At 36.2% G+C, this 19,220-nt stretch overlaps 1 protein-coding gene across 2 annotated transcripts in view; it reads left to right on the top strand.

The window, feature by feature from the left end:
• Positions 1–19,220, top strand: part of APOOL (apolipoprotein O like) — a 103,312-nt gene that overhangs the window by 33,300 nt on the left and 50,792 nt on the right. Inside the window, exon 2 of one of the 2 annotated variants that reach the window (XM_055563602.1) lies at positions 4,555–4,659. The exons of the other annotated variant lie outside the window; for it this stretch is intronic. Within the exon in view, the coding sequence (XP_055419577.1) occupies positions 4,555–4,659 (105 nt within the window). The remainder of the gene's footprint in view (positions 1–4,554; positions 4,660–19,220) is intronic. 2 annotated transcript variants of the gene reach the window in all.

The raw sequence follows: 19,220 nt of genomic DNA, 5'->3' as shown, positions 1-19,220 counted from the left end.
TAGTGAACAGAGACAAGGATAGAAAAGTTATGGTAAATTCCCTTGGAGATGGGGCATGGGAAGTGGGGGCATATTTTTTTATGTTTATTTTTCTAGTATCTAGCACAGTTGTTTGACTATTATTTGTGTAAAAAATGGAAAGATGTAAGTATAATGAATACAGTGAACAACGTGAGTTTGAACTGCCCAGGTCCACTTATATGCAGATTCTTTTCACTAAATTTTTACTGCAGTACTACATGATCCCAGTTTGGTTGAATCTGTGGGTGTGGAGCCACAGATATAGAAAGCCAACTATAAAGTTATACATGAATTTTTGACTACAAGGAGGGTCAGCACCCCTAAGCCCTCCACTGTTCCAGGGTCAACTGTTTCATAGGTTTGTTTTCATTTTATGAGAATGTTTTCTGATTTATAGATTTAAACCACCATTCCTATAACAGGATAACATTTCTCATTTTCATATTTTACTCTCTTAAAAATGTAATGCCATTATATTCTTCTGCAGTGGTATAAATAGTGTCCAGTTCTTTCTTCTGCTGTTTTCAGGTTAACATATATGCCCTGAATAGATGGATTTAGAATTAAAACTGGTATATTTGAAATCAGAAATAATCGTTTCTTATTGAATAAATTTGATATGTAATGTGTAAGTTTAAGGTGTATTGTATGTTGCTTTTATACATGTATAGGTTGTAATGTGACTGCTGTTATATAATACTTATCAAATTATATAATTATATTACAACGTTGTCTATATTGTGCGTTAGATCTCTATGGCTTATTTACTATGTACAAGTTTGTACCCTTAAACCCCATCAATCTTATTCCCCTCCCCCACATCCCTTAGTAACCATCATTTTACTATCTGGTTTTTACATATTTGACTTTTTAGATTTCACATCTAAGTGACATTCTCCAGTACTTGTCTTTCTCTGACTTATATGGCTTAGTATAATATGCTCAAAGTCCATCCATATCGTTGAAAATAGTTTGATATCCTCCTTTATCATGGCTGAATAATATTCCATTGTGTATGGGCTTCTCAAGTGGTGGTAGTGGTAAAGAACCTACTTGCCAATGCAGGAGACATAAGAGACCCAGGTTTGATCCCTGGGTTGCGAAGATCCCCTGGAGAAGAGCATGGCAACCCAATCCAATATTCTTGCCTGGAGAATCCCATGAGCAGAGGGGCCTGGGGGGCTACAGTCCATAGGGTTACACAGAGTAGCCCTATGGTTACATGATCAAAGCAATTTAGTGCACAGGCAGTCATGCATATATATGTATACCACATCTTTTTTATCCATTCATCTGTCAATGGACTTTTGGGTTGTTTCCATATCTTGGCCATTGTGAATAATGCTGTGATAAACATAGGAGTGTATATATCTCATTAAAATCTTAATCTCTTTTTTGATAGAATTATAAGAAAATCCTAAATGTTGGAGCTTTAAGGCAGTGCTATCCAATAAAACTTTCCCCTATGGTAGGAATGTTCTGTTTCTGTGCTGTCCAGTTGGTAGCCACTAGAGTCCTATGCATCTATTGAGACCTTGAAATGTGGCTAGGGGGATGAAAGAACTAATTTTTAATTTTAATTAAAATTTAATTTTAATTTTTAAATTTTCATCAATTGAGATATAATTTTAAATAACATGTGGATATTGGCTACCCTATTGGAGAGTGCAGGTCTAAGGCCCTCAGAGATTATCTGCACAAGATATTTTTACAAATAAAGAAACGTAGGCCTGTGACTTAACTAGAGATTACATAGTTGTTTAAGAACAGAGCTGGGACTAAACTCTTGAGAGTCCCTTGGTCTGCAAGGAGATTTAACCTGTCAGTCATAAAGGAAATCAGCCTTAAATATTCATGGGAAGGACTGATGCTGAAGCTGAAGCCCCAATACTTTGGCCACCTGATGCAAAGAACCAACTCACTGGAAAAGACCCTGATGTTGGGAAAGATTAAGGGCAAGAGGAGAAGGGGGCCAAGAGGATGAGATGGTTGGATGGCATCATTGACTCAATGGACATGAGTTTGAGCAAACTATGGGAGATGATAAAGGATGGGGAAGCTTGGAGTTTTGGAGTTGCAAAGAGTCGGACATGACTTAGTAACTGAACAACAGTGTAGCTAGTAATTACCATATTGGGCAGCATACCTCTTAGGAGCTTAAGTAACTTGCCCAAACGTAGACAGTAAGCTCCAAAACTTGAGTTCAAAACCAAGTCTGTGCAACTTGTGAGCTTATATTTTTGCCATTATGCCATACAGCTTTATCACTGAAAGTCAAGGTGGATGGACTCTGCCCTACAGAGTAGAAAATGTAGCCAAGGATATCAATACTTGGGCATTTTTAAAGGTTATACTACTGCTTTAACTTTTTAGTGAAAGTGAAAGTTGCTCAGTTGTGTCCAACTCTTTGCAACTCCATGGACTATACAGTCCATGGAATTCTCCAGGCCAGAATACTGGAGTGGGTAGCCTTTCTCTTCTCCAGGGGATCTTTCCAACCCAGGGATGGAACCCAGGTCTCCCGCATTGCAGGCAGATTCTTTACCAGCTGAGCCACAAGGGAAGCCCAAGAATACCGGAGTGGGTAGCCTATCCCTTTTCTAGCAGATCTTTGCGACCCAGGAATTGAACTGGGGTCTTCTGCAATGCAAGCAGATTCTTTACCAACTGCGCTGTAAGGGAAGCCCTAACTTTAAAATATATATATATATATATATATATATATATATATATATATATATATATATTTTCAAACTGATGCTGGCAAGAATGTTCTCTTCTGTGGACTAATTAGTGGCTTACTCCCCAAGTTCCCAGGCTGAAATATGGAAAAGTTCATATATCAGGCTGGAAACTGTGCCCCAAGTTCCCGGGCTGAAATATGGAAAAGTTTAGGCCACTAGTTTAATTAGTCCACACTCTGTAGCACAGGATTATAATTATTAAGTAATACCTATGAAATTATTTTATAGTCTACATGTTATTTTTCCATTATGTGAAGTAAAATGACTGTGAGAACACAGATTGTTGAAATTTTTTCAGATATTAGCAATATTCAAAGATATTTTTCTTTTATCTAGGAAGTAATGTCTAATCATGTATTTTAAAAATAGCTTTAAAATATTGTAAGAATTGACTTGCTTCAAATAATCACTTCAGAGCTTTATTAAAATATTTTTTTTCAGGTACATAGGAGAACATTCTTGCCAGCATCAGTTTTAATATATATTTTTTTGATACCTGACATTATATATTGAGTGGGAATCTTGTTATTTCATTAGTAAATACCAAATATGTATAAGAAATCAAAAGTGATGTATTTCGGGAAGCCAGGACTAGATCAATTGTTCTATGATGCTGACATACGTACTAGAGGGAAGGTTGAAGGTAGAAAAACAGTGAAAACAATTTCTTTTTATTAGTGTTGTCTTAATTTTACTGTATATTTTTGGAGTCTCAATCTAAATCAGAGTCATGCCTAAACAGGAAATTGCTTTACTAGTACCAGTACTTTCCCTTATTTTGCCCAGAAATTATGGAAAAAATATGTCAGAAATGAAATGCAGTTACTATCACTGTTATCTGAGAACATTTGGAATCCTTTGGCTGGTGTTTCTTCCAGTTCTTGAACAATTCCACTTATGTGTAAGCCAGAGAAACCTCTTCCCTGTGGATGTCTTTTGTCAATTTCATCAGGCCCTCCTTTCGAGTCTAAAGAATAAAGCTCTTAAAATAGTTGTTCTCTGGAGAGTTTTTCATTTGGCCTTGTTGAATGTATAATTTTTAGGAATTATTTTACACTGGATAAACACTGGAGCACTTTGTTCTTAGAGACAGTAATTTTCCAGCATTCTTAATTTAAATCAAGTTATATCAAAAACAAAGGTCACTTTTGGCTTTAGATCAAGCATTAAATATAATGGCTAAAAAAGAATGTATTAGGGGAATAAGATTTGTAATGGTAGGAAGTTATTTTTATAAATAATGTGATTATAAATTATGTTTCAAGATACAACCTGAATCACCTAGTACTCCAGATCACCCTTATTTTTTACTTTCTCCTTAGCATTATCGATTGTAGTATACCATATAATTTATGTATTGTATATATCTTCTGTCTCTACTCCACTAGAATGTCAGCTCCATGAAAGCAAGAATTGTTGTTTTGTTCCCAATGGGTCTGGCATATAGTAATTACTCAGTTAATATTTGTGAACTGAGTGAATATCATAATCTATCTCACTTCACCTGTAAAATTTTATATTCACTTCTTCCTGCTAATTACTATATTGCTGTATTCCATATGAAGTAAGTAGTTAACAAATTGGTGAAAATAATACTCTACCATTTATCATGAGAGGAGAATTTTAGGAATTATATCCTAAAAAGGTATGAATTGTTTGGAATGCTTGAGTTTTTAATACACCTAAATGAAACCCATAGTGTTCCTCAAATGTGCCACCCCCAAATTTATCAGGAAATATGGGGTGGGAAGCTTTTCAATTAAAAATACATTTTGATATATTTTCTCAGATGGGAAAGTTGACAACCATGCCAGCAGGTCTAATATATGCATCTATAAGTGTGCATGCGGCCAAAGAAGAGGAGTCCAAAAAGCAGCTAGTGAAACCAGAGCAGGTAACTTGCCTACAAAAGTTTGTGAATTTTGTATGACATAAATATGATGTAAAAACTGTTAGGTTTGTTTCTTTGTTAACTCTATTCATCAAAAATGTCTTTGAAGTATTTGTTAGGCATGTTTTTCAAGTTGAGAGAAATAGTTACAAGATGTCTCAAAGTAAATATTTTATTATTTTTAGCCCAAACATCTAAAATACTAACTCCAATAAAAAACAGTTTTTTGATTTTTTTAATGAATAATCGATGAGTAGTATAGGGTTTTAGTTCTTGTAAGCAGTCTAGTTTTTGTTTCTGGAAAAAAAATTATACAGGTGCACATGATATTTGGAAGCTTTAGTTTAAGAAATTCATTAAGATCTCAGTTTTGAAAGCAATCTTAGATGTTTTCTAATTTGCCTACTCTATAGTATTGTAATCCCCTCTACAATAGGCACACTAACTGGCTGTTTTCTTCAATGTGAATAAAACTGGATAAAGGAACCTAAGGCAGTCCATTCCATTTTCTGGCAGCTCTCATTCAATTTAAGGTCCTTTCTTTCATCAAACACAAACCTGTCTCATAATCATATTCTACCTATTGGCCCTGTATCTCTTGCATTGATGCTATCCAGAACAATTCTCATCTCTCTTCCACATATTCTACCTGTCTCATAATCATATTCTATCTATTGGCCCTGTATCTCTTGCATTGATGCTATCCAGAACAGTTCTCATCTCTCTTCCACAAAACAACTCTTCAGATGTCCATTCACTTTATTTAGTTTTGTTTCCTGGGTAAACATATTAGTAATTTAACAATTACTCCTGGGTCAAAGCTTTGAGTTCCTTCACTTTCATGATCTTTTTCTGCCAAACATGTTCAGGATGGCTAGTGTTTTCTTCTGGTGTAAGTATTTTGAATACTGCAAGATAGAGTCAGACTCTGACTTTTCTTGTTCAAGATAATTGATTTCTGTTTTAATGCTGATTAGGCTTCCCTGGTGTTTCAGTCTAAGATTACATTTGTTTTTATATTTATTTTTGTTTTGGGTCATCACAATCAACCTTGCTTAAAATCAGCTTTTGACCATGACATAGTGAATGTGCAGTTTTCTAAAATTCATTAAACATTTTTATATGGGCTACTAGTAAGCTACTAGTACATAGCTTACTAGTAATTTCCGAGTTTGTACTTATGCATATGTACATTTTAGACTTAGTTACAGGTACATTTATGCCTTTTTAACTTACATCTCATTAATCTAGTCTATCATATCAGCCTTTTAATGTCTCATTGTAGTAACTTATTCTCTTCACCATGGTACGTTTCATCTTTTCTAGCCTCAAGTTACCCTTAAGATATATCTGCATGCTTAGAAATATATATTGGAGGCAAACAGGCCTAAATCTGAATCTTGACCCTGTCATGGACTGTTGGATGGCATTGGACAGAATTCTTAATATTGGCATAAATATTCTGTTGTATGAATATATCATATCAAATATGTATTTTTCATATATTCTGGAAATTTAGTGTATTTCCAATTATTTTGCAAATGTAATCAGGGCTTTGTCAAAACACTTTGTACCTGAATCTTTGTGTACATATGTAACTGTTTCCTTAGAATAAATCTCTAGAAATGGAATTGTAGGTGAGAAAGCATGAAAAATATCAGTAAGTTGCCAAACCAACATGCATAAAGGTGGTATTTACTTATTCATTAAACAAAAAAATATTTCCTGAGCTCCTCTTATATATGTGAGGCATATAAAAAGCACTGGGTAAAGTTTTATTAATTTTCATTAGCAGTCTAGAATAGATTTACTCTCCTGTATACTTGCAGACTCTCAGTATTTTTTTCTCCTTTTTATTAATCTTAGTGAGATGTTGTTTTTAAGCCTACCTTGGCACTTCTATCTTTGGAAAGTTTAAAATCTAGGTTGGATAATAGGAAACTGGCATTTGGCTCTAATGCTTAATTTACATATTTCTGTATTTTAAAATAAATTTGTGCTCCTTACTATGTTATGGAATGAACAAGATATCTTGGTATTTATTGTGTTCCCCAGTATATTTTAAACAGAATTCAATTGAGTTACTTATTAAACAAAGTTGCCAGCTAAGTGCTATGGACTATTTACATATGTATGTATGTTGAAGTCGCTCAGTCGTGTCCATCTCATGATCCCATGGAGTATGCAATCCATGGAATTTTCCAGGTCAGAATCCTGGAGTGGGCAGCCTTTCCCTTCTCTGGGAATCTTCCCAACCTACTGATCGAACCCAGGTCTCCTACATTGCCATCTGTATGTCCTCTTTGGAGAAATGTCTGTTTAGTTCTTTCTCCACTTTTTGATTGTATTGTGCATTTTTCTGGTATTGAGCTGCATGGATTGCTTGTGTATTTTGGAGATTAATTCTTTGTTAGTTTTTACATTTTCTATTATTTTCTCCCATTCTGAAGGCTTCTTTTTCACCTTGCTTATAGTTTCTTCATTGCCCAAAGGCTTTTAAGTTTAGTTAGATCCTATTTGTTTATTTATTTATTTTTTGTTTCTATTACTTTGGGAAGTGGGTCATAAAGGATCTTGCTGTCATTTATGTCAGAGAGTGTTCTGCCTGTGTTTTCTTCTACAAATTTTATACTTTCTGGCCTTACATTTAGATCTTTAATCCATTTTGAGTTTATTTTTGTGTATGGTGTTAGAAAGTGTTCTATTTGCATTCTTTTACACAGGGTTGACCAGTTTTTCCTGCACCACTTGTTAAAGAGATTTTCTTTTCTCCATGGTATATTTTTGCCTCCTTTGTCAAAGATAAGGTGTCCATAGGTGCATGGAATTATCTCTGGGCTTTCTATTTTGTTCCATTGATCTATATTTCTGTCTTTGTTCAAGTACCATACTGTCTTGATAACTGTAGCTTTGTAGTATAGTCTGAAGTCAGGCAGGTTGATTCCTCCAGTTCCATGCTTCTTTCTCAAGATTGCTTTGGCTATTCGAGGTTTTTTGGATTTCCATACAAATTGTGAAATTATTTGTTCTAGTTCTGTGAAAAATACCACTGGTAGCTTGATAGGGATTGCATTGAATCTTTAGATTGCTTTGGGTAGTATACTCATTTTCACTCTGTTGACTCTTCCAATCCATGAACATGGTGTATTTCTTCATCTGTTTGTGTCATCTTTGATTTCTTTCATCAGTGTTTCATAGTTTTCTATATATAGGTCTTTTGTTTCTTTAAATTTATTCCTAAGTATTTTATTCTTTTCATTGCCATGGAGAATGGGATTGTTTCCTTAATTTCTCTTTCTGTTGTTTTTCATTGTTAGTGTATAGGAATGCAAGGGTTTTTTTGTATATTAATTTTATATCCTGCAACTTTACTACATTCTTTGATTAGCTGTAGTAATTTTCTGGTGGTATTATTAGTGTTTTCTATGTAGAAGTGACAAAGAAGGACACTACATAATGATCAAGGGATCAATCCCAGAAGATATAACAATTGTAAGTATATATGCAGCCAACATAGGATCACCACAATATGTAAGGGAAATGCTAACATGTATGAGAGGCTATATTAGCAGTAACACACTAATAGTGGGGGACTTTAATACCCCACTCACACCTGTGGATAGATCAACAAAACAGAAAATTAATATGGAAACAGACCTTTAAATGATACAATGGACCAGTTAGATCTCATTGATATATACAGGGCATTTCACCTAAAAGCAATGGATTTTTCCTTTTTCTCAAGTGCACACGGAACATTCTCCAGGATAGATCATGTCCTGGGCCACGAATTTACTCTTAGTAAATTGTAAAAAAATGAAATCATTTCAAGCATCTTTTCTGATCACAGAATGGTAAGTAAGATCATATCAACTATAGGGAAAAAAAACTATAAAAATACACAAACACATGGAGGCTAAACAACATGTTTCTTAATAACTAACAGATCATGGAAGACATCAAAAAGGAAATCAAACTATGCATAGAAACAAATAATAATGAAACATGACAACCCGAAACCTATGGGATTCAGTAAAAGCAGTGCTAAGAGGGAGATTCTTAGCAATACAGGCATACCTCAAAAAAAAAAAAAAAAAAAAAAAACCAGAAACATCAAATAAACAACCAAACTTTTACACCTAAAGCAGCTAGAAAAAGAAGAACAGAAAAACCCCAAAGTTAATAGAAGGAAAGAAATCATGAAAATCAGAGCAGAAATAACTGAAAAAGAAACGAATGAGGCTATAGCAAAAATCAACAAAACTAAAAACTGGTTCTTTGAGAATATACATAAAATAGATAAACCATTAGCCACAGTCAACAAGAAAAAAAGAGAGAAGAATCAAATCAATAAAATGAGAAATGAAAATGGAGAAGTCACAACAGACAGACAACACAGAAATACAGAAGATCATAAGAGACTAGTATGAACAATTGACAACTTGGAAGAAATGGACAAATTAGTAGAAAAGTATAACCTTTCAAAACTGAATCAGGAAGAAATAGAAAATCTTAACAGACCCATCACAAGCATGGACATTGAAACTGTTATCAAAAATCTTCCAACAACCAAAAGCCCAGGAACAAATGGCTTCACAGGTGAATTCTACCTAAATTTTAGAAAAGAGCGAACACCAATCTTAAACTCTGCCAGAAAATTGCAGAGGAAGGCAAACTCCCAAGTTCATTCTATGAGGTCACCAGCACCCTAATACCAAAACCAAAGATGCCACAAACAAACAAACAAAACTACAGGCCAATATCACTGATGAACATAGATACAAAAATCCTCGACAAAATTCTAGGAAACAGAATCCAGCAACATATTTAAAAGATCATGGTCAAGTGGGCTTTATTCCAGGGATGCAAGGATTCTTCAGTATTTGCAAATCAATCAATGTGATACATCATATTAACAAATTGAATGATTAAAAACCATATGATTATCTCAACAGATGCAGAGAAAGACTTTGACAAAATTAAACACCTATTTATGATTAAAAAACTCTCCAGAAAGCAGGCATAAAAAGAACATTCCTCAGAATAATAAAAGCCATATAGGTCAAACACACAGTAAACATTACCCTCAGTGGTGAAAAATTGAAAGAATATCCTCTAAAATTAGGACAAGAAAGGGTGCCCACTCTCACCACTATTATTCAAGAGAGTTTTGATAATCCTAGCCATGGCAATCATAGAACAAAAAGATATAAAAGAAATGCTGATAAACAAGATGAAAAGGCAGAGAAATACTCAGCAGGTAAAGGAACAGGATAAACGCCCACCAAACCAAACAAAAGAGGAAGAGATAGGGAATCTACCTGATAAAGAATTCCAAATAATGACAGTGAAAATGATCCAAAATCTTGAACACAAAATGGAGTTACAGATAAATAGCCTGGAGACAAGGATTGAGAAGATGCAAGAAAAATTTAACAAGGACCTAGAAGAAATAAGAAAGAGTCAATATGTAATGAATAATGCAATAACTGAGATAAACACTCTGGAGGGAACCAACAGTAGAATAACAGAGGCAGAAGATAGGATAAGTGAGGTAGAGGATAGAATGGTAGAAATAAATGAAACAGAGAGGAAAAAAGAAAAACGAATTAAAAGAAATGAGGACAATCTCAGAGACCTCTGGGACAATGTGAAATGCCCCAACATTCGAATCACAGGAGTCCCAGAAGAACAAGACAAAAAGCAAGACCATGAGAAAATACTTGAGAAGATAATAGTTGAAAACTTCCCTAAAATGGGGAAGGAAATAATCACCCAAGTCCAAGGAACCCAGAGAGTCCCAAACAGGATAAACCCAAGGCAAAACACCCCAAGACACATATTAATCAAATTAACAAAGATCAAACACAAAGAACAAATATTAAAAGCAACAGGGGGAAAACAACAACTAACACACAAGAGGATTCCCATAAGGATAACAGCTGATCTTTCAATAGAAACTCTTCAGGACAAGAGGGAATGGCAGGAAATACTGAAGGGATTAAAGAAAATAACCTAGAGCCCAGGTCTCATTCAAATGTACCCAGCAAGGATCTTATTCAGATATGAAGGGGAAATCAAAATCTTTACAGAGAAGCAAAACTGAGAGAATTCTGCACCACCAAACCAGCTCTCCAACAAATGCTAAAGGATCTTCTCTAGAGAGGAAACACATAAAGGGTGTATAAGCTTGAACCCAAAACAAAAAGTAAATGGCAGCAGGATCATACTTATCAATAATTACCTTAAATGTAAATGGGTTGAATGCCCCAACCAAAAGCAAAAACTGGCTGAATGGATAAAAAAGCAAGACCCCTATATATGTTGTCTACAAGACACCCACCTCAAAACAAGGGACACATACAGACTGAAACTGAAGGGCTGGAAAAAGATATTCCATGCAAATAGAGACCAAAAGAAAGCAGGAGTAGTAATACTCATATCAGATAAAATAGACTTTAAAATAAAGGCTGTGAAAAGAGACAAAGAAGGACACTACATAATGATCAAAGGATCAATCCAAGAAGAAGATATAACAGTTATAAATATATATGCACCCAACATTGGAGCACCACAATATGTAAGACAAATGCTAACAATATGCAAGGGGAAATTAACAATAACACAATAATAGTGTGAGACTTCAATACCCCACTCACACCTATGGATAGATCAACTAAACAGAAAATTAACAAGGAAACACAAACTTTAAATGATACAATAGACCAGTTAGACCTAATTGATATCTATAGGACATTTCACCCCAAAACAATGAATTTCACCTTTTTCTCAAGCACACACGGAACCTTCTCCAGGATAGATCACATCCTGGGCCATAAATCTAGCCTTGGTAAATTTAAAAAAATTGAAATCATTCCAAGCATCTTTTCTGACCACAACGCTGTAAGATTAGATCTCAATTACAGGAGAAACACTATTAAAAATTCCAACATATGGAGGCTGAACAACACGCTGCTGGATAACCAACAAATCCCAGAAGAAATCTCAAAATATGCATAGAAACGAATGCAAATGAAAACACAACAACCCAAAACCCATGGGGCACTGTAAAAGCAGTGCTAAGGGGAAGGTTCATAGCAATACAGGCTTACCTCAAGAAACAAGAAAAAAAGTTAGATACATAACCTAACTCTACACCTAAAGCAACTAGAAAAGGAAGAACCAAAGAACCCCAGGGTTAGTAGAAGGAAAGAAATCTTAAAAATTAGGGCAGAAATAAATGCAAAAGAAACAAAAGAGACCATAACAAAAATCAACAAGGCCAAAAGCTGGTTCTTTGAGAAGATAAATAAAATTGACAAACCATTAGCCAGACTCTTCAAGAAACAAAGGGAGAGAAATCAAATCAATAAAATTAGAAATGAAAATGGAGAGATCACACAAAGGAATATAAAAGACTACTGTCAGCAACTATATGCCAATAATATGGACAACTTGGAAGAAATAGACAAATTCTTAGGAAAGTACAACTTTCCAAAACTGAACCAGGAAGAAACAGAAAATCTTAACAGACCCATCACAAGCACAAAAATTGAAAGTGTAATTAGAAGTCTTCCAGCAAACAAAAGCCCAGGACCAGACAGCTTTACAGCTGAATTCTACCAAAAATTTAGACAAGAGCTAACACCTATCCTACTCAAACTCTTCCAGAAAATTTCAGAGGAAGGTAAACTTCCAGACCCATTCTATGGGGCCACCATCACCCTAATACCAAATCCTGAGAAAGATGCCACAAAAAAAGAAAACTTCAGTCCAATATCAGTGATGAACATAGATGCAAAAATCCTTAACAAAATTCTAGCAAATAGAATCCAACATCACACTAAAAAGATGGTACATCCTGACCAAGTGGGCTTTATCATAGGGATGCAAGGACTCTTCAATATCTGCAAATCAATCAATGTAATATACCACATTAAAAAATTGAAAAATAAAAACCACATGGTTATCTCAATAGATGCAGAGAAAGCCTTTGACAAAATTCAGCATTCATTTATGATAAAAACCCTCCAAAAAGCAGGAATAGAAGGAACATACCTCAACATAATAAAAGCTATATGTGACAAACCCACAGAAAACATTATCCTCATTGCTGAAAAATTGAAAGCATTTCCCATAAAGTCAGAAACAAATGCCCACTCTCACCACTACTATTCAACATAGTTTTGGAAGTTTTTGCCAGAACAATCAGAGCAGAAAAAGAAATAAAAGTAATCCAAATTGGAAAAGAAGAAGTAATACACTCACTGTTTGCAGATGACATGACAGAAAATTACTAGAACTAATCAATGAATATAGTAAACTTGCAGGATATAAAATCAGCACACAGAAATCCCTTGCATTCCTATACACTATAAATGAGAAAATAGAGAAATTAAGGAAACTATTCCATTCACCATTGCAACGAAAAGAATAAAGTACTTAGGAATATATCTACCTAAAGAAACAAAAGACTTCTATATAGAAAACTATAAAACACTGGTGAGAGAAATCAAAGAGGACACTAATAGATGGAGAAATATACTGTGTTCATGGATTGGAATAATCAATATAGTGAAAATGAGTGTACTACCCAAAGCAATCTGTAAATTCATTGCAATCCCTATCAAGCTACCAATGGTATTTTTTACAGAGCTAGAACAAATAATTTCACAATTTGTATGGAAATACAAAAAACCTCGAATAGCCAAAGCAATCTTGAGAAAGAAGAATGGAACTGAAGGAATCAACCTGTTTGACTTCAGGCTCTACTACAAAGCTACAGTCATCAAGACAGTATGGTGCTGGCACAAAGACAGAAATATAGATCAATGGAACAAAATAGAAAGCCCAGAGATAAATCCACGCACAAATGGACACCTTATATTTGACCAAGAAGGCAAGAATATACAATGGAGAAAAGACAATCTCTTTAACAAGTGGTGCTGGGAAAACTGGTCAACCACTTGTAACAGAAAGAAACTAGAACACTTTCTAACACCATACACAAAAATAAACTCAAAATGGATTAAAGATCTAAACATAAGACCAGAACCTATAAAACTCTTAGAGGAGAACATAGGCAAAACACTCTCCGACAGAAATCACAACAAGATCCTCTATGACCCACCTCCCATAATATTGGAAATACAAGCAAAAATAAACAAATGGGACCTAATTAAAATTAAAAGCTTCTGCACAACAAAGGAAACTATAAGCAAGGTGAAAAGACAGCCTTCAGAATGGGAGAAAATAACAGCAAACGAAGCAACTGACAAAGAATGAATCTCATAAATATACAAGCAACTCCTGCAGCTCAATTCCAGAAAAATAAACAACCCAATCAAAAAGTGGGCCAAAGAACTAAAGAGACATTTCTCCAAAGAAGACATACAGATGGCTAACAAACACATGAAAAGATGCTCAACATCACTCATTATCAGAGAAATGCAAATCAAAACCACAATGAGGTACCATTTCACACCAGTTTTATGGTGGCTATTCAAAAGTCTACAAACAATAAATGCTGGAGAGGGTGTGGAGAAAAGGGAACCCTCTTACACTGTTGGTGGGAATGCAAACTAGTACAGCCACTATGGAGAACAGTGTGGAGATTCCTTAAAAAACTGGAAATAGAACTGCCATATGACCCAGCAATCCCACTGCTGGACATACACACTGAGGAAACCAGAAATAAAAGAGACACATGTACCCCAATGTTCATTGCAGCACTGTTTATAATAGCCAGGGCATGGAAGTAACCTAGATGTCCATCAGGAGACAAATGTATAAGAAAGCTGTGGTACATATACACAATGGTGTATTACTTAGCCGTCAAAAACAATGCATTTCAATCAGTTCTAATGAGTTGGATGAAACTGGAGCCTATTATGCAGAGTGAAGCAAGCCAGAAAGTAAAACACCAATACAGTATACTAATGCATATATATGGAATTTAGAAAGACAGTAAAGATTGTTGGGGTCCTTTAATGGACCGGGACCTGGTGGCCCAGAGTCGATGATAAGAAAGTGAAAGAGAGAGCTGGAGGGAGAGAGAGAGAGAGAGAGAGAGAGAGAAAGAAAGAGTGAAAGAGAGAAAGAAAGAGAGAAGGAAGGGAGGGAGGGAGGAAGGAAGGAAGGAAGAAAGAAAGACATGGGGATCCAAGGTCTGATGGAGCAAAGGTGCTTAATGATTTTTCTGTGAGTATATATAGTCTGTGGTACAAGAAAGTTCTTTCAACAATGATAAAGATCAGAAAACCAAATGTACAGCAACCGTTACCAAGGGAACAAGGGATTAATAATGGTCACAAGTCAGGAGACAATCCATATCTCAAGAAAGGGGATCAAGACTAAGCAAGTTTGTCGTAAAGAGAATGTTTACTAAAGGAGATTCAAGCCTGTCTCACACAATTATCTCAGTTCCTGGGAGCAGCCTGCTGTTCTGATTAAAAAGAAACAAAGGACTTGTAAGAAACAGCATGTAGGAATCTTCCTGTTAAACACACCCTGACAAATGATAACCCTTTATGTGAGACAGTAAAAGCGACACAGATATGGAACGGTCTTTTGGACTCTGGGAGAAGGCGAGGGTGGGATGATTTGGGAGAATGGCATTAAAGCATGTATATGATTATATGTGAAAAAAATCACCAGTCCAGGTTTGATGCATGATACAGTATGCTCTGGGCTGGTGCACTGGATGACCCAGAGGGATGGTATGGGGAGGGAGGTGGGAGGGTGGTTCAGGATGGGGAACACATGTACACCTGTGGCAGATTCATGTCAGTGTAATGGCGAAACCAATACAATATTGTAAAGTAATTAGCCTCCAATTAAAATAAATATATTTAGGGGAAAAAAAAAAAAAAGAAATGCTGGAAATTTGATCTCTGGTTCCTCTGCCTCTTTGAAGCCCAGTGTGTACATCTGAAATTTCTTGGTTCACATACTACTAAAGCCTAGCTTGAAGGATTTTGAAAATAACCTTACTAGTATGTCAAATGACTGAAGATTCACTGTAGTTTGAACGTGCTTTGGCATTGCTCTTCTTTGGGATTGGAATGAAAACTGACCTTTTCCAGTTCTGTGGCCACTGCTAAGTTTTCCAAATTTGTTGACATATTGAGTGCAGCACTACAACAGCATTATCTTTTAGGATTTTAAATAGCTCAGCTGGAATTCCATCAACACCACTAGCTTTGCTCATAGTAATGCTTGCCAAGGCCCACTTGACTTCACATTCCAGGATGTCTGGCTCTAGGTGAGTGAACACATCATTGTGGTTATCTTGGTCATTAGACCTTTTTTTTCATAGTTCCTCTGTGCATTCTTGCCATCTCTTCTTAATATCTTCGCATGTGCTTCCCTGGTGGATCAGATGGTAAAAGCTGCCTGTAGTGCAGGAGACCTGGGTTCGATCCCTGGATCAGGAAGATCTCCTGGAGAAGGAAGTGGTAACCCACACCAGTATTCTTGCTTGGAAAATCCCATGGAAGGAGGAGCCTGGCAGGCTCTAGTGTATGGGGTTACAAAGAGTCAGACACAACTGAGCGACTTCACCTTTTTTTTTTTTTTTTTTTTCCTGTTAGATCCATACCATTTCTGTCTTTATTAGATTTGATAGAGTGCCTGAGGAACTAGGGATGGAGGTTCAAAACATTGTGCAGGAGGCAGTGACCAAGAAATGCAGGAAGGCAAAGAGGTTGTCTGAGGAGGCTTTGCAAGTAGCTGAAGAAAGAAGAGAATTGAAAGGTAAAGGAGAAAGGAAAAGCTATACCCAACTGAATACGGAGTACCAGAGAATAGCAAGGATAAGAAAGCCTTCTCAAATTTAAAGTGCACAGCTTGATTTTTTTTATATATATGTACATTGTGAAATGAGCACAGTCAAGCTAATTAACATCTGACATCTTATATAGTTACCATTTTCCTTGTGTGTGTGGTGAGAATATTTAAGATCTATCCTCTTCAATTCAGTTCAGTTCAGTCGCTCAGTCGTGTCCGACTCTTTGCGACCCCATGAATCGCAGCACACCAGGCCTCCCTGTCCATCACCAACTCCCGGAGTTCACTCAAACTCATGTTCATCGAGTTGGTGATGCCATCCAGCCATCTCATCCTCTGTCGGTCCCTTTTCCTCCTTTCCCCAATCCCTCCCAGCATCAGAGTCTTTTCCAATGAGTCAGCTCTTCTCATGAGGCAGCCAAAGTACTGGAGTTTCAGCTTTAGCGTCATTGCTTCCAAAGAAAACCCAGGGCTGATCTCCTTTAGGATGGACTGGTTGGATCTCCTTGCAGTCCAAGGGACTCTTAAGAGTCTTCTCCAACACCACAGTTCAAAAGCATCAATTCTTCGGTGCTCTGCTTTCTTCACAGTCCAACTCTCACATCCATACATGACCACTGGAAAAACCATAGCCTTGACTAGATGGACCTTTGTTGGCAAAGTAATGTCTCTGCTTTTCAATATGCTATCTAGGTTGGTCATAACTTTTCTTCCAAGGAGTAAGCGTCTTTTAATTTCATGGCTGCAGTCACCATCTGCAGTGATTTTGGAGCCCAAAAAAATAAAGTCTGATACCGTTTCCCCATCTATTTCCCATGAAGTGATGGGACCAGATGCCATGATCTTCATTTTCTGAATGTTGAGCTTTAAGCCAACTTTTTCACTCTCCTCTTCACTTTTATCAAGAGGTTTTTTAGTTCCTCTTCACTTTCTGCCATAAGGGTGGTGTCATCTGCATATCTGACCCTGTTAGCAAATGTTAAATATAGAATACATCATTATTAACCATAGTCACTAGTCGCTATGATATACATTGAATCTCTAGAACTTGTTCTTCTTACATAACTAAAACTTTGTACTCTTGGACCAAGACCTCCCCACTTTCCCTCTACCTCACCTCACACTGGTAACCACTATTCTACCTCTGGTTTTGAGTCTATTTTAGATTCTACATATAAATGAGATTGTGCAATATTTCTCTTTCTGTATCTCCCTTACTTCTCTTAGCATAATGTCCTCTAGGATCAGCCATCTTGTCAAAAATGGGGGATATCCTAATATTCCATTCATGCACACACATATATGTATACATTTTTAAGCCATGAAATTTGAAGTATTCAGTATCACACACACTCATAATACACCTTTCTTTATCCATTCATCTGCTGATTGACATTTAGGTTGTTTTCATATCTGGCTCTTTGAATAATGCTGCGGTGAACATGGGAGGTACAAATATCTCTTCAAGATCCATATTTCATTTTCTTTGGATATAGTTACAGAAGTGAGATTGCAAATCATATGGTAGATCTGTTTTTGACTTTTTGAGAAACCCCCATTTTGTTTTCCATTATAACTATACAAATTTACGTTCCTACCAGCAGTGTTTAAGGGATCTGTTTAGTCCAAATTCTTACCAACACTTGTTATGTCTTGAGTTTTGCCATCCTAACAGTTTTGACATGGTATATCATTGAGGTTTTAATTTGCACCTGATGATTGTGGGTGTTGAACACATTTTCATATACCTGTTGGACATTTGTATGTCTTCTTTTGAGAAATGTCTGTTAAAATTATTTGACATTTATTTATTTATTTTAATTGGAGGCTAATTACTATACAATATTGTAGTGGCTTTTGCCCTACATTAACATGAATCAGCCATGGGTGAACATGTGTCCCCCATCCTGAAGCCCCCTCCCACCTCCCTCCCCATCCCATCGCTCAGGGTTGTCCCAGTGCACTGGCCCTGAGCACCCTGTCTCATGCATTGAACCTGGACTGGCAATCTGTTTCACATATGATAATATACATGTTTCAATGCTTTTCTCTCAAATCATCCGACCCTTGCCTTCTCCCACAGAGTCCAAATGTATGTTCTTTATATCTGTGTCTCTTTTGCTGTCTTGCATATAGGGTCATCATTACCATCTTACTAAATTCCATATATATGCATTAATATACTGTATGGGTGTTTTCTTTCTGGCTTACTTCACTCTGTATAACAGGCTCCAGTTTCATCCACCTCATTAGAACTGATTCAAATGTGTTCCTTTTAATAGCTGAGTAATATTCCATTGTGCATACGTACCACAGCTTTCTTATCCATTTGTCTGCCAATGGACATATAGGTTGCTTCCATGTCCTAGCTATTGTACTATTGTAAACAGTGCTGCAATGAACATTGGGGTACACATGTCTCATTCAATTCTGGTTTCCTCGATGTGTATGCCCAGCAGTGGGATTGCTGGGGCATATGGCAATTCTATTTTCAGTTTTTTAAGGAATCTCCACACTGTTCTCCATAGTGGCTGTACTAGTTTGCATTCCCACCAACAGTGTAAGAGGGCTCCCTTTTCTCCACACCCTCTCCAGCATTTATTTTTTGTAGACTTTTGAATAACAGCCATTCTGACGGGCATAAGATGGTACTACCACATTGTGGTTTTGATTCGCATTTCTCTGATAAAAAGTGATGTTGAGCATCTTTTCATGTGTTTGTTAGCCATCTGTATGTCTTCTTTGGAAATGCCTTTTTAGTTCTTCGGCCTATTTTT

The sequence above is a fragment of the Bubalus kerabau genome, chromosome X (genome assembly GCF_029407905.1).
Source record: "Bubalus kerabau isolate K-KA32 ecotype Philippines breed swamp buffalo chromosome X, PCC_UOA_SB_1v2, whole genome shotgun sequence".
Classification (NCBI taxonomy): Eukaryota; Metazoa; Chordata; class Mammalia; order Artiodactyla; family Bovidae; genus Bubalus; species Bubalus kerabau.
This window is presented reverse-complemented; position numbering and strand designations above follow the sequence as displayed.